The sequence below is a fragment of the Dromiciops gliroides genome, chromosome 2 (genome assembly GCF_019393635.1).
Source record: "Dromiciops gliroides isolate mDroGli1 chromosome 2, mDroGli1.pri, whole genome shotgun sequence".
NCBI classification, from domain to species: domain Eukaryota; kingdom Metazoa; phylum Chordata; class Mammalia; order Microbiotheria; family Microbiotheriidae; genus Dromiciops; species Dromiciops gliroides.
Window position 1 is genome coordinate 488,634,001 of NC_057862.1, and position 13,915 is coordinate 488,647,915.

The window sequence follows — 13,915 nt, forward strand, 5'->3', positions numbered from 1 at the left end:
AAAGCAATAGAATTTAAGTGATTTACCTAATGCCACACAGGCAGTAAAATCAGAGTATAAGCAGACCTGCTAAAGTTCAAGGTGTGAACAGACCAGTGTGAATGTGAATGTACATTACTATATCCACTACTGTATCTATCGAGAATGTAATGCCTAGTCTTTATGAGATTTTTGGAGTAGAACTTTGGTATCACCCACAAACCAGATATAAATACAAAATAACCCTTAGTTTTTTATGATCTCCCATACATAATTCCATAGTGAGTGGCAGAAAAGGGGGCAGAGGGTACTAAGAATCAAAAATTTTAGATTATCAACAAGCATTAACTTTGTATGCTTAAGGGATTTTGGTTCAATGTCCAATAAGTTTGTAATCTACCACACAAACTGAACCAAGGATCTCCAGGGTATTAGATAGAATTTCTGTGGAGAATTTATGGAAGTATGTGGACAAGAATCACACAGTATGAGAAGGCATTACATTCCATTACCAATGGAGGAAGTACTCACACCAGTGACATCACAGTCCTATCAAAGTCACAGTCCTATCAAAACACAGCCTTGCATGGGTTGGGTTTTTTTTTTTTTTTGCTGTTTTTCAACTGTATTTTAGAAAAAAAAAATCCAGTCCACCCTCCCACTGCCCCGCTCCTCCCAGCATAATTTAAATAATTTAGTAAAATACAAAAGCTGCCCCCTCCTCCCAACGCCCTCCTGCGGGGGGGGGGGGGGGCGGGAATCCTACAGCCTCCGAAGAGTCTGCTTCTGGTAGGTCTTCGAGCTGCGGACTGCTCATAGTCCTCCAGGAGCAATCGGCCAGCCTCCTCATTCAGCACCGACTTGGGGTTCGGGTGGATCAGAGGCACTTGATAGTCAACAGCACGTGGTGGATGCCCAGCTCGGCCGCCCAGTCTCTTTTGAGCACGTTGACACAGATCTCGCCGTTGGCCCCCACGTTGGGGTGGAAGATCTTGGTGAGGAAGAAGCCCTGGAAGGTGGAGTGGGAAAGTCCTTGCCCAAGAGCAGCTTAATTCGGGACAAGCCTTCTGCATAGGGGGTCTCCTCTGGCCTTTGATGGTGACCTGAAAGTCCGTGAGACTTTTCCTCTTTGGGAAAGACCTTGATGCCATCATGGGGGTCCGAGCTGAATGTCTTGACCTCCTTGCCAGACGGATGATGGGGGCGGGGGGGAGGGGGGGGCAGGTTCTCCATGTTGGAGTTCACGTCGCCGGAGCCTGGGGGTGGCCTCCAGGATTGGGGTGGTCTGGGGAGGGGACCGCCTCCCCCGCGTGCCCGGCACTCCCGGGCTGCGATTTCTCAGCCGAGGCCGCCTCCTCCGCCCCTGGTCCGGCCCCAGCGGCCGCTGCGGGCCGCTCCTGCTCCCACTCCCTAGCGCCGCCGCCTCTCCTGCGACCACCCGCCCGCCCGCCCCCCTCGACTGCCCCGCCGCACTAAACGTGGTTTGTTCTTAATAAAGGTTTTTATTTTTTTAATGATGTTAAATATTTATTTAAGTGTTGGTAAGTGGGGCCAGTATTAAGTGCTTTAGTTGCTCAAAGAATAAGAGAATCCCGTGAACTAGAAGCCTTCGGGAAGGCTTCATAGAGTAAGTGCTACTTGACCTTGACCCTGACCTTGATGGTAACTACCACCAACTGAGTTATGGTATTGTCCGTGCTTGAAAGGGATCTCTGCCCATTTAGGAAAAATACTGCCTCCTCTTTAGTAGACCATAGGAGTGAGATTATCACTGAATTAGAGGCATTAGGAAAGACTCAATGGAATAGAAGGAATTTAAGCGTGACCATAAAACAAGTACTAACTAATGAGAAGGTTAAGTATCAGCTGGGAATAAATATTGGCCTCAGATATCTCTGATAAAGGACCAATACTTACTATATGTAGGGAATTAACACAAACATATAAGACCAAGGGTTATTGCATAGTGTATAAGTGGTCAAACACCTCTCTAAGGAAGAATTTTAAAATACTAACAAACAGATAAAAGATTATGCCAAGTCACTAATAATAAGAGAAATGTAAATCAAAGCTACCCTGGGGTCTTACTTCACACCCCCAAAATTGGTAAAGATGACAGAAGATAGTTAATGTGTGGGGGGTGGTTCAGAAATATAGGTACATATATATGGTTGGTGGAGCTGTGAAATGGTTCAACTGCTCTGGAAATCAATTTAGAATTATTCTGGCAGTAACTTACATATTTTTATACTTTGATCCAGAGAACCTACTGCTATATTCAATGACAGAGAGGTCAATGGTAAAGAGAAGGTCTCATATATATCAAACAACACCTGTTGTAGTAGCAAAGAACAGGAAATAAAGTAAGTACTCATTGAAAAAAAGTTAAATAAATCATGGTACATGAATGCAGTAGAATATTGTTCCTTTAAAAATAATGCAGCTGAACAATTCAGAGAAGCATGGAAAGATTTATATTAACTGATGTAGGGTAAAATAACCAGAACTAGAAAAACATATTGATTGCGGTAAAGCAAAAATAAAACAAAAAACACAATTGATGTCTTTTATTATGTTTAAAATCTCACTGTGATGAATAAAAACCTAATGTGTGGTCACCTTAAATTAGAAGCTAATAGCACCAGTCTTTGGGCATTAAGCATTTATTTAAGTATAATAGAAGTTAGTAAAAGAGAGAGGAAGAACACATGGAGTTCAGAAAGAAAAAGCCTTGCTACTCTGGCCCTCCAGCCACCACTGAGACCTCCAATGGAAAGAAAGGGGGATCCCCAGTTCTCTAGAGCAGAAGCTCCCTGCCCGACCACAAGAGGGGCGGTCCCCACACCCATCTCCCAGCTAATCAGCTGGTAGCTTTGATTGACATGACTTACAGGTAGGTCTATGAATAGATGTAACTTCCAGAAGCCAGGCAGCCTGCCCCCTCCCCTAGACAGCAGACAATCTGATAAAGGTTATACACACACACACACATAATAACATTAAACATATTTCTGCATTAGTCATGTTATAAGAGAAAAATCAGAGCAATGACAAAAAAACCTCAAAATAAAAAAACAACAGCGCCAAAACCAAAAGAAATAGTATGGTTCATTCAGCATCTATACTCCACAGTTCTTTTTTTTTTCCTGGATTTGGAGATCCTCTTCTGTCATGAGTTCCCTGGAACTCTTCTGTACCATTGCATTGGTGAGAAGAATATAGTCCATCACAGTAGATCAACACTCAATGTTGATGATACTGTGTACAATGTTCTTCTGGTTCTGCTCATCTCACTCATCATCAGCCCACGCAAGACCCTCCAGGTTTCTCTGAACTCCTCCTGCTCATCGTTTCTTACAGCACAATAGTATTCCATTGTATTCATATACCACAACTTGTCCAGCCATTCCCCAATTGATGGGCATCCTTTCAACTTCCAATTCCTGGCCACCACATAAAGAGCAGCTATAAATATTTTTGTGCATGTGGGTCCCTTTCCCCTTTCCATGATTTCTTTGGGCAAAAGACCCAAAGGTGGTATTGCTGGGTCAAAGTGTATGCACAGCTTTATCGCCCTTTGGGCATAATTCCAAATTGCTCTCCAGAATGGTTGGATCAGTTCACAGCTCCACCAACAATGCATTAGTGTTCCAATTTTTTCCACAGCTTCTCTAACATTTATTATTTTCCTTTTTTGTCATTTTAGCCAATCTGATAGGTGTCAGGTGGTACCTCAGAGTTGTTTTAATTTACATCTCTCTAATCATTAGAGATTTAGAGCATTTTTTCATATGGGAATAGCTTTGGTTTCTTCATCAGAAAACTGCCTGTTCATATCCTTTGACCATTTCTCAATTGGGCAATGACTTGGATTCTTATAAATTTGATTTAGTTCCCTATATATTTAAGAAATGAGGCCTTTATCAGAAGTACTGGCCATAAAAATTGTTTCCCAGCTTTCTGTCTCCCTTCTAATTTTGGATGCATTGCTTCTGTTTGTACAAAAATTTTTAAATTTAATGTAATCAAAATCACCCATTTTGCATTTTATAATATTCTCTATCTCTTGTTTGGTCATAAACTGTTTTCCTTTCCAAAGATCTGATAGGTACACTATTCCTTTCTCTCCTAATTTACCTATGGTATCACCTCATGTCTAAATCATGTATCCATTTTGACCTTATTTTAGTATAAGGTATAAGATGTTGGTCTATGCCTAATTTCTGCCATACTATCTTCCAGTTTTCCCAGTAGTCTTTGTCAAATACTGAGTTTCTATCCCAGAAGCTGAAGTCTTTGGGTTTATCAAACACTACATTACTATTGTCATTTACTACTGCGTTTCCTGTGCCTAGCCTATTCCATTGATCCTCCACTCTATTTCTTAGCCAGTACCAGATAGTTTTGATGACTGCCGCTTAATAGTAAAGCTCCAGGTTTGGTACCACTAACCCACCTTCCTGTGAATTTTTTTCATTATTTCCCTGGATATTCTTGATTTTTTGTTTTTCCAGATGAATTTTGTTATTATTTTTTCTAGCTCTATAAAATAAGTTTTAGGTAGTCTGATTGGTATGGCACTGAATAAGTAAATTAATTTAGGTAGTATTGTCATTTTTACTATATTAGATCTGCCAATCCATGAGCAATTGATATCTTTCCAATTATTTAGATCTGATTTGATTTGTGTGAAGAGTGTTTGGTAGTTGTGTTCATAGAGTTCCTGGGTTTGTCTTGGCAAGTAGACTCCCAAGTATTTTATATTATCTACCGTTTACTTTAATGGAATTTCTCTTTCTATCTCTTGCTGCTGGGCTTTGTTGGTCTGTATAGAAATGCTGATGATTTATGTGGATTTATTTTATATCCTGCTACTTTGCTAAAGTTGTTAATTGTTTCAAGTAATTTTTGAGTTGATTCTCTAGGATTCTTTTAAGTATACATCATATCGCTTGCAAAGATGATAGTTTTGTTTCCTCCTTGCCTATTCTAATTCATTTAATTCCTTTATCTTCTCTGATTGCTAAAGCTAACATTTCTAGTACAATATTAAATGATAGGGGTGATAATGGACATCCCTGTTTCACCCCTGATCTTATTGAAAAGGGCTCTAATTTATCTCCATTGCATATAATACTTGCTGATGGCTTTAGGTAGATACTATTTATTATTCTAAGGAAAGCTCCACCTATTCCTAAGCTCTCTAGTGTTTTTATTAGGAATGAGTGCTGTATTTTGTCAAAAGCTTTCTCTGCATCTATTGAGATAATCATATGATTTTGGTTGGTTTTCTTATTGATGTGGTTGATTATGTTAATAGTTTTCCTAATGTTGAACCAGCCCTGCATTCCTGGTATAAATCCCACCTGGTCATAGTGTATTATCCTGGTGTTCACTTGTTGTAATCTCCTTGCTAATATCTTATTTAAGATTTTAGCATCAATATTCATTAGGGAAATTGGTCTATAATTATCTTTCTCTGTTTTTGCTTTGCCTAGTTTTGGTATCACCACCATATTTGTGTCATAAAACGAATTTGGTAGAACTCCTTCTTCACCTATTTTTCCAAATAATTTGTATAATATTGGAATTAATTGTTCTTTAAATGTTTGGTAAAATTAACCTGTAAACCCATCTGGCCCTGGGGATTTTTTCTTAAGGAGTTCATTAATGGCTTGTTCAATTTCTTTTTCTAATATGGGTTTATTTAAGGATTTTATTTCCTCTTCAGTTAACCTGGACAGTTTGTATTTTTGTAAATATTCATCCATTTCATTTAGATTGTCAAATTTATTGGCATACAGTTGAGCAAAATAATTCCTATTTATTGATTTAATTTCCACTTCATTGGTGGTAAAATCACCCTTTTCATTTTTGATACTGATAATTTGGTTTTCTTCTTTCTTTTTTTAATCAAATTAACCAATATTTTATCTATTTTATTGGTTTTTTCATAAAACCAGCTCTTAGTTTTATTGATTAATTCTATAGGGTTTTTTTTTTGCTTTCAATCTTATTAATTTCTCCTTTAATTTTCAGGATCTCTAGTTTAGTATCTAATTGGGGATTTCTAATTTGCTCTTTTTCTAGCTTTTTAAGTTGCATGCCCAATTCATTAATCTCCTCTTTCTCTTTTTTATTCATGTAAGCATTTATAGCTATAAATTTTCCCCTAAGCACTGCTTTGGCTGCATCCCATAGATTTTGGTATGTTGTCTCATTATTGTCATTCTCTTGGATATAGTTATTGATTGTTTCTATGATTTGTTGTTTGGCCCATTCATTCTTTAGAATGAAATTATTTAGTTTCCAATTGATTTTCATTCTACTTTTCCCTGGCTCTTTCTCACATGTAATTTTTATTGCATCATGATCTGAGAAGGATACGTTTACTATTTCTGCCTTTCTACATTTAACTATGATGTTTTTGTGCCCTAATACATGGTCAATTTTTGAAAATGTGCCATGTACTGCTGAGAAAAAGGTATATTTCTTTCTATCCCCATTCAATTTTCTCCAGACATCTATCATGTCTAACTTTTCTAGTAATCTATTCACCTCTTTCACTTCTTATTTATTTTTTGGCTAGATTTATCTAATTCTGAGAGGGGGAGATTCAGATCCCCCAATAGTGAAGTATTACTGTCAAATTCCTCTTGTAATTCATTTAACTTCTCCTCTAAGAATTTGGATGCTATACCACTTGGCTCATACATATTTAATATTGATATTACTTCATTATCTATAGTACCTTTTAGCAAGATGTAATTTCCTTCCTTATCTCTTTTAATGAGATCTATTTTTGCCTGAGCTTTGTCTGAGATATGGATTGCTACCCCTGCTTTTTTTACTTTAGTTCAAGCATAGTTTATTCTGCTCCAGCCTTTTACCTTTACTCTGTGTGTATCTCTCTGCTTCAAATGTGTTTCTTGTAAACAGCATATTGTAGGATTCTGGTTTTTAATCCACTCTACAATTTGCTTCCATTTTATAGCAGAGTTTATCCCATTCACATTCACAGTTATTATTACTAACTGTCTATTCCCTTCCATTCTATTTACCCCCTTTGTACTTTTCCCCCTTCTTTCACCCTATTCCTCCTCACCAACATTTTACTTCTTACCCCTGCCTCCCCCGATCTGCCCTCCATTTTTATCACCCCCCTCTCTTTTCTTTGCCCTTTTCTCCCTTAATTTTGTCCTCCCTTCTATCAGTCCCCCACCCCTTTCCCTTCCCCTTTTGCTTCCTAAAGAATGAGCTAAGTTTCTTTATCCCAATGAATGTATATGTTATTCCCTCTTTGAATCAAAATCTAATGAGAGTAGGGGTTGAAAACAATGTTCACCCCTCCTTTCTTTCCCTATATTGTAATAGGTTTTTTTTTTTTACCTCTTCATATGATATAATTCACCCCCATTCCACCTCCCCTTTCCTCTCTTCCCCATAGATTCACTTTGTAACCCCTTAATTTTCTTTGTATCATCACATCAAAGACAATTTATGATTTATACCCTCTGTGTAAACTCCTTCTCTCTGCCCAAATACATTTACAGTCTCTTAGAGTTATGAGTATTATCTTCCCATGTAGGGATGTAAACAGTTTAACCTAATAGGGTAACCTTCCCCTCCCCCTCCCCCCCCCCCCCCCCCCCCCGGTTTACCTTTTTAAACTTCTCTTGAGTCTTGCATGTTAAGATCGAATCTTCTATTCAATTCTGGTCTTTTCCTCAGGAAACATTGAAAGTCCCCAATGTCATTGAATGTCCATCTTTTCCCCTGAAAGAAAATGCACATTTTTGCTGGGTAATAGATTCTTGGCTGCAATCCAAGCGCCTTTGCCTTCCAGAATATCATATTCCAAGCCTTGCGGTCCTTTAATGTTGAAGCTGCCAGGTCCTAAGCAATCCTGACTGTGGCTCCATGATATTGAAATTGCTCTCTTTCTGCGCTTGGAGTATTTTCTCCTTCACCTGATAATTCTGGAATTTGGCTACGATATTCCTTGGAGTTTTCCTTTTGGGGTCTCTTTCAGGAGGTGATCAGTGGATTCTTTCAATGATGATTTTATCCTCTGATTCTGTGATATCAGGGCAGTTCTCCTTAATAATTTCCTGGAATATGGTGTCTAGATTCTTTTTGTGGTCATGGCTTTCAGGCAGTCCAATGATTCTCAAATTGTCTCTCCTCGATCTGTTTTCCAGATCAGTTGTCTTTCCAATGAGATATTTCACATTTTCTTCTATTTTTTCACTCTTTTGATTCTGCTTGACTGATTCCTGGTGTCTCATGGATTCTTTATCCTCCAACTGTCCAATTTTAATTTTTAAGGCATTGTTTTCTTCAGTGAGATTATGCGCCTTTTTTTCCATTTGGCCAAATGAATTTTTTAAGGCATTGTTTTCTGCAGACAATCTTTGTGCTTCCTTTTCCAAGCTGCTGATTCTTTTTTCATAGTTTTCTTGTTTTGCTTTCATTTCTCTCCCCATTTTTTCTTCTACCTCTCTCAATTGGTTTTTAAAATCCTTTTTGAGCTCTTCCAGGAAGGCTTTTTTGTTCTTGAGACCAATTCACCTTACCTCGTGAGGCTTCACATGTAGGCAATTTGAGGGTATTGTCCTCATCTGAGTTTGTGTTTGCTTCTTCCCTGTTGATACAGAAGCTCTCAATGGAGAGCGCTCTTTTTTGCTTCTTACTCATTATTGCAGCTTATTTATTTATTTTTAATTTTTTTATTTTTGCAGGGCAATAGGGGTTAAGCGACTTGCCCAGGGTCACACAGCTAGTAAATGTTAAGTGTCTGAGGCCAGATTTGAACTCAGGTACTACTGAATCCAGTGCCAGTCCTCTATCCACTGCGCTATCTAGCTGCTCCCCTATTTATTTATTTTTTTAAGTTGAGGTCTGCTCATAGAACCAACATGTAAGGAGAAAAAGGAATCACCAGCATTGGGAAACTACTTCAAGGGAATGAATTATAGTCCTTTGATTTTCCTCTCTTAACCTTGTACAGCTCTGGACAATGCAAGGGACTAGAAGAGGCTGGCAATTTCCTTTCCATTCCTTTATGCATATGTCAGGTACTCAAATTTCTTAAAGTCCTATTCAACATTTGTGCATGACATCCTTATCCCATGCTTAATATGTACTAGATCTTCTACTTTTTGCTGGGAAAAGAAAGCCAACAGAAAATAACCCTTGCCTTCAAGAATCTTTCCAACTGCTTTTCAGAGTGCATACACTAACGTGTGTGACATATGTAATATGTGTATGATGTGTATCTGTTCTTTTGCATTAGCATTATCTGCATATGTATCATACATCCCTACTAGACTATAAGATCTTTGATGGCAGAAATTGTGTCTTTTCTAAACTTTTTAGCTTATCAATACTATGACTATATGATTGAGTGGAGGTTTCCTTTCTGCTTCTTGGCCCCATAACTCAGAAACCATAGGGATGTCAGAGCTACAAGGGACCTATGATATAGCCTGGACCAACCATCTCCTGTTACAGATAAGTAAACAGAGGCTTAGGAGGAAATTATTTGCTCAAGGTCTCTTCTCTGTGCCACAAACAGGTCCTTCCATCTGTGTTAAGATAATGGAATTTGGTAGACGTCCAGGGGTCCAACTTGATTGACTTAGTAGTATTTGAATTGGGTGTGAATAAGTAACTACTAAGTACCCACTTAAATTTGATTATATTTTAGCCACTAGCCAACACTGAGGTCAGTGTATTCTCAGAGGCTATGGACTGGGACATCAAGTGTTCTTAAAGGCTATGGACTACAACATCAACAGGAGACTGCTCTCAGCCAATCAACTTGAAGAACCTCCCATTTCTGGGAGGAGGACAGGAAGTAGGAGGCAGACACTGGCAGACAGAATCTGCCTCTTTTATCAATCTAGTTAAAATAATAAGAACAACAGCAACAACAATGACCCTGAGGGGCATACAAAGACTTGTACTTAAGGCAGCCTGGTACAGTGATAGAACACAGAACTTGGAATCCTGGATTCAAATCCCACCCTAGATACTTACTAGCTATGTGACCCTACGCAAAGTACAACTTCTTTCAGCAACACCTTCTGTAAAAGTAATATAATAGTACCTCCTTCACATTGTTAATATGAGGATCAAATAGAACAATAGACCTAAGTAATTTACATATGGTAAAAGTGCTATATATTGCAAGTATTAGCTATTATTTGCCCTGCCCTCAAGAGACTTGGAATCTACTAGGAGAGATAAAATACAGACACATGAAAAGTGTGATATGAATCCCTTCCAGTTCTAAAATTCTGTGATCCCATGATGGTGTTCTGTTATTTTCTTCAGGAGGTATGAGAAGATAATGGGATTTAGCAGACACTCAAAGGCCCACCTGGAGAGTAATCTAAACTGACTGAATTAAGTGAGAGTGATTGACTTTGCTGATTAGCCTACCTCAGATCAATTAGATTGTAACCACTCTTGGCTAGCCCTTAAGAAGGTATTGTTCTCAGAAGCTAAGGACTTTGAACTCAACATGAAACCACCTTCAGGTCCAGTGAACCAATGGATTTGGATGACACTAAGCAATCATCTTGAAGCAGTGTGTAAGGACTGCCTTTGCTCCAGACCTATAAAATGCTTCCACATTCAGTTTGCTGAGCAGTTTGTGGTTGAAGCAGGCTCATGGCAGAGGACTTGAGGAAGAACCCGGCCAGGCTGGAACTCTAGGCTAGATAGGCTTTTTCTTAACTTTCTGAACTCCATGTGAATACTTGGTATGCTTTAATAAATGTTTAATGCCCAAAGACTGGTGCTGAAGTTTCTATTTTAAGGTGACCACACATTTAGATTTTAAACATCACAGAGGTAAATTTAGGGTCTGGAGTTCTCAATTTTGTTCATGATTTTTCACAAAGTCCCATATAAGGATTTGGCTATGGTTAAATAGATGTTGAGCCCAAACAAGGTTAGTAGAAGTGAGAGAAATGATTATTTTTCTCATATTAATAACCAGTTATTATTGGAAGAGATCCAGAATTCTTTCCCTTCCTATCTCCTCATTCTCTACTAGGTTAAATTAGCATCTGAAGAATAGACCTGAAAATGAGTTAAGATTGAACATTCTCCTCAATCTTTTCAGACCTCATCCAACTGGGAAAGTTTAGATTTGATCAGAAGGTAAGGAGATTTTAACCTAGGTGAATTCTGGCCCATTTTCTGGCTGTCCCCCATGCCTGGAATGCTTTTCCTCCTCAGCTCCACCTACTGACTTGGTGAGGGATAGATCTTTTGTCTAGAACGCTGAGGCTACAAGTGGTCTGGGAGTAAGAGTCACATAATCAAAGTTATGTCCCCCAGCCCTTCATTAAAGTAGGTCTACCTCCCATTATAATATTCTGTCCTCTCATTAATTTTTTTTTTTGCAGGGCAATGGGGGTTAAGTGACTTGCCCAGGGTCACACAGCTAGTAAGTGTCAAGTGTCTGAGGCCAGATTTGAACTCAGGTACTCCTGAATCCAGGGCCGGTGCTTTATCCACTGTGCCACCTAGCCGCCCCCCCCCATTAATTGTTAAACCAATCATATTGCCATCTGTTGGGAACCGCCAGTCTTCCAACGGCATATAATTATCAATAGGCTGTCATGATACATCCTTGGTTTACAAAAGACAAATAACCATCCTTTTATTAATTATTTGCTAGCCATCATTAATAAAATTATTAGTTACCCAGGAATTATGTCTCTCAAACTTTTTATACATCTCAGGGAGCATAGTATTAATTTCTCCAATGCCCCTGGATGCTTCAGGACTCTTTTGATGTGCCTGTATGTTCCTCATCTCTGGAATTAGGAGGTGGGTATTGCTTCAGCTGAAAGATATAGTTTCTGGAAGTCAAGGAATGTCATTGAGAAGGTTTGGACTGAAGAACAACAGAACAGAGGGGAGGTAAAGATGAAGAGGTAAAAGCTTTTCCTGAGCCAAACATTTCTCCTGCTTCTCTGTCTTTTCTTGCTTATGCTGGTATTAGATTTGTGCTTTGCTTTTTTCTTGCTATAAATGACAGAAACTTTTCAACAGTCATGACAATCTTACGCTTCAGGACACTACTACAATGGTACACTTGAGAACAGAAAGTTTTGCTTCCTTTCACATGGATTCTTGGGACTTAACTGGTCAATTTTTAAGAAAAAACATCATTCCCAAGCTTCAACATTTCAGCATTTTCCCACTGAGCAAATAATTTCAGCCTTTCTTGTCTCTGGTTTGCAATTTATGAACTGAATAGCATCTTTTTTTTTTTGTCGGGCAATGGGGGTTAAGTGACTTGTCCAGGGTCACACAGCTAGTAAGTGTCAAGTGTCTGAGACTGTATTTGAACTCAGGTCCTCCTTAATCCAGGGCTGGTGCTTTATCCACTGCACCACCTAGCTGCCCCCTGAATAGCATCTTAAGGATGCCAGGACTCAGATTCACATTGTCCATCCTGCTACAGGAACATGGTGTGGAGAAGATAAATTTTGGGAAATGGATAACGGGATAGTGTGTGATCTGAGTTTTATTCTTTGTTACTTATTTGGCAGAATGGATAAAGAGCTGGCCTCAAAGCCAGCAAGACCTGTGTTCAAATCTCCCTTCTAACACATACTACCTCAGTGAACCTGAGCAAGTCTTTACCTCTCAGTATTCTTGGTAACTTTTTAAGATTAAAAGTTGATGAGGTGTCAACCTACATTGGTAAAGAAAGTTTCCTCTCCTGGGAGTTCCGTATACCAGCAAAATTACAAGTCTTGTCCCTCCGCCTAGTTTAAGTCCTTTTGAAAAACCTTGCTGTTGATTGATTAATTTCTGACTTGTAGGGAGAAACTAAAAAATGAAAATATAAGGTCTCAGAGTTGTGGTTGAATAGATATTGAACTGGGAGAGTAAAACCTGCCCTCCATCAAACCAAAACACCTGGGATCCTCTGAAGCTGGGAACAGTAGTGCAACCAAAAAACAGGGCCCCACAGTGGAGAATTTAAAGTCAAGTAAAAGATGAGCAAGCAAAGAAAGTGCAGAATTATAGAAAGCTTCTTCAGTGACAAGGAAGATCAAGGGGCACCATCAGATGAGGAAATCAACTACAGGGCCCCTACATCCAAAACTTCCAAGAAAAATATGAACTGGTCCCAGGCCATGGAAGCTCTCAAAAGGGACTTTGAAGAGAAAGTAGGAGAGAGAGAAGGAAGATGTAGAGAGAGGGAGAAAAGAATGGAAAGAGAAATGAGAGCGATGCAGCAGAATCATGAGAAAAAAAGTCAACAGTTTGAAAAGCCAAATGGAAAAGAAGATAAAAAAACTGTCTGATGAAAATAATTGCCTAAGAATTAGGATTGAACAAATGGGAGCTAGTGACCTTATGAGAAACTAAAACATGGTAAAGCAAATCCAATTGAATGAAAAAATAGAGGGCGATGTGAAATATCTCCTTGAAAAAACAGCTGACCTGGAAAATAAATCCAGAAGAGATAATTTGAAAATCATTGGACTACCTGAAAACTATGACCAAAACAAGAACTTAGACACCATCCTCCAAGAGATTGTGAGGGAAAATTGCCCTGATATTCTAGAAGCAGAAGGTAAAATAGAAATTGAAAGAATCCACTGATCACCTCCTGAAAGAGATTCCAAAAGGAAAACCTCCAGGAATATTATAGCCAAATTCTAGAGCTCCCAGGTCAAGGAGAAAATACTGCAAGCAGCTAGAAAAAAAGAATTCAAATACTGTGGAGCTCCAATAAGGAAAAATCAATATCTATCAGCTTCTACATTAAAGGACAGGAGGGCATGGAATATGATATTCCAGAGGGCAAAGAAACTGGGACTACAGGCAAAAATCATGTACCCAGCAAAACTGAGTATAATCTTAAAGAGGAAAAAATGGGACTTCAATGAAAAAGAAG

The 13,915-nt window shown here is 38.8% G+C and overlaps 1 protein-coding gene across 1 annotated transcript; it reads right to left on the bottom strand.

Annotated features, from left to right (window-relative positions):
• Positions 1-233: 233 nt before the first annotated feature.
• On the bottom strand, positions 234-11,811 carry LOC122739171 (ubiquitin-conjugating enzyme E2 S-like). The gene is given in 6 exon segments (XM_043981010.1): positions 234-289; positions 746-862; positions 865-993; positions 996-1,235; positions 1,301-1,451; positions 11,701-11,811. Coding segments are annotated over 6 exon segments (804 nt in total).
• Positions 11,812-13,915: the final 2,104 nt, after the last annotated feature.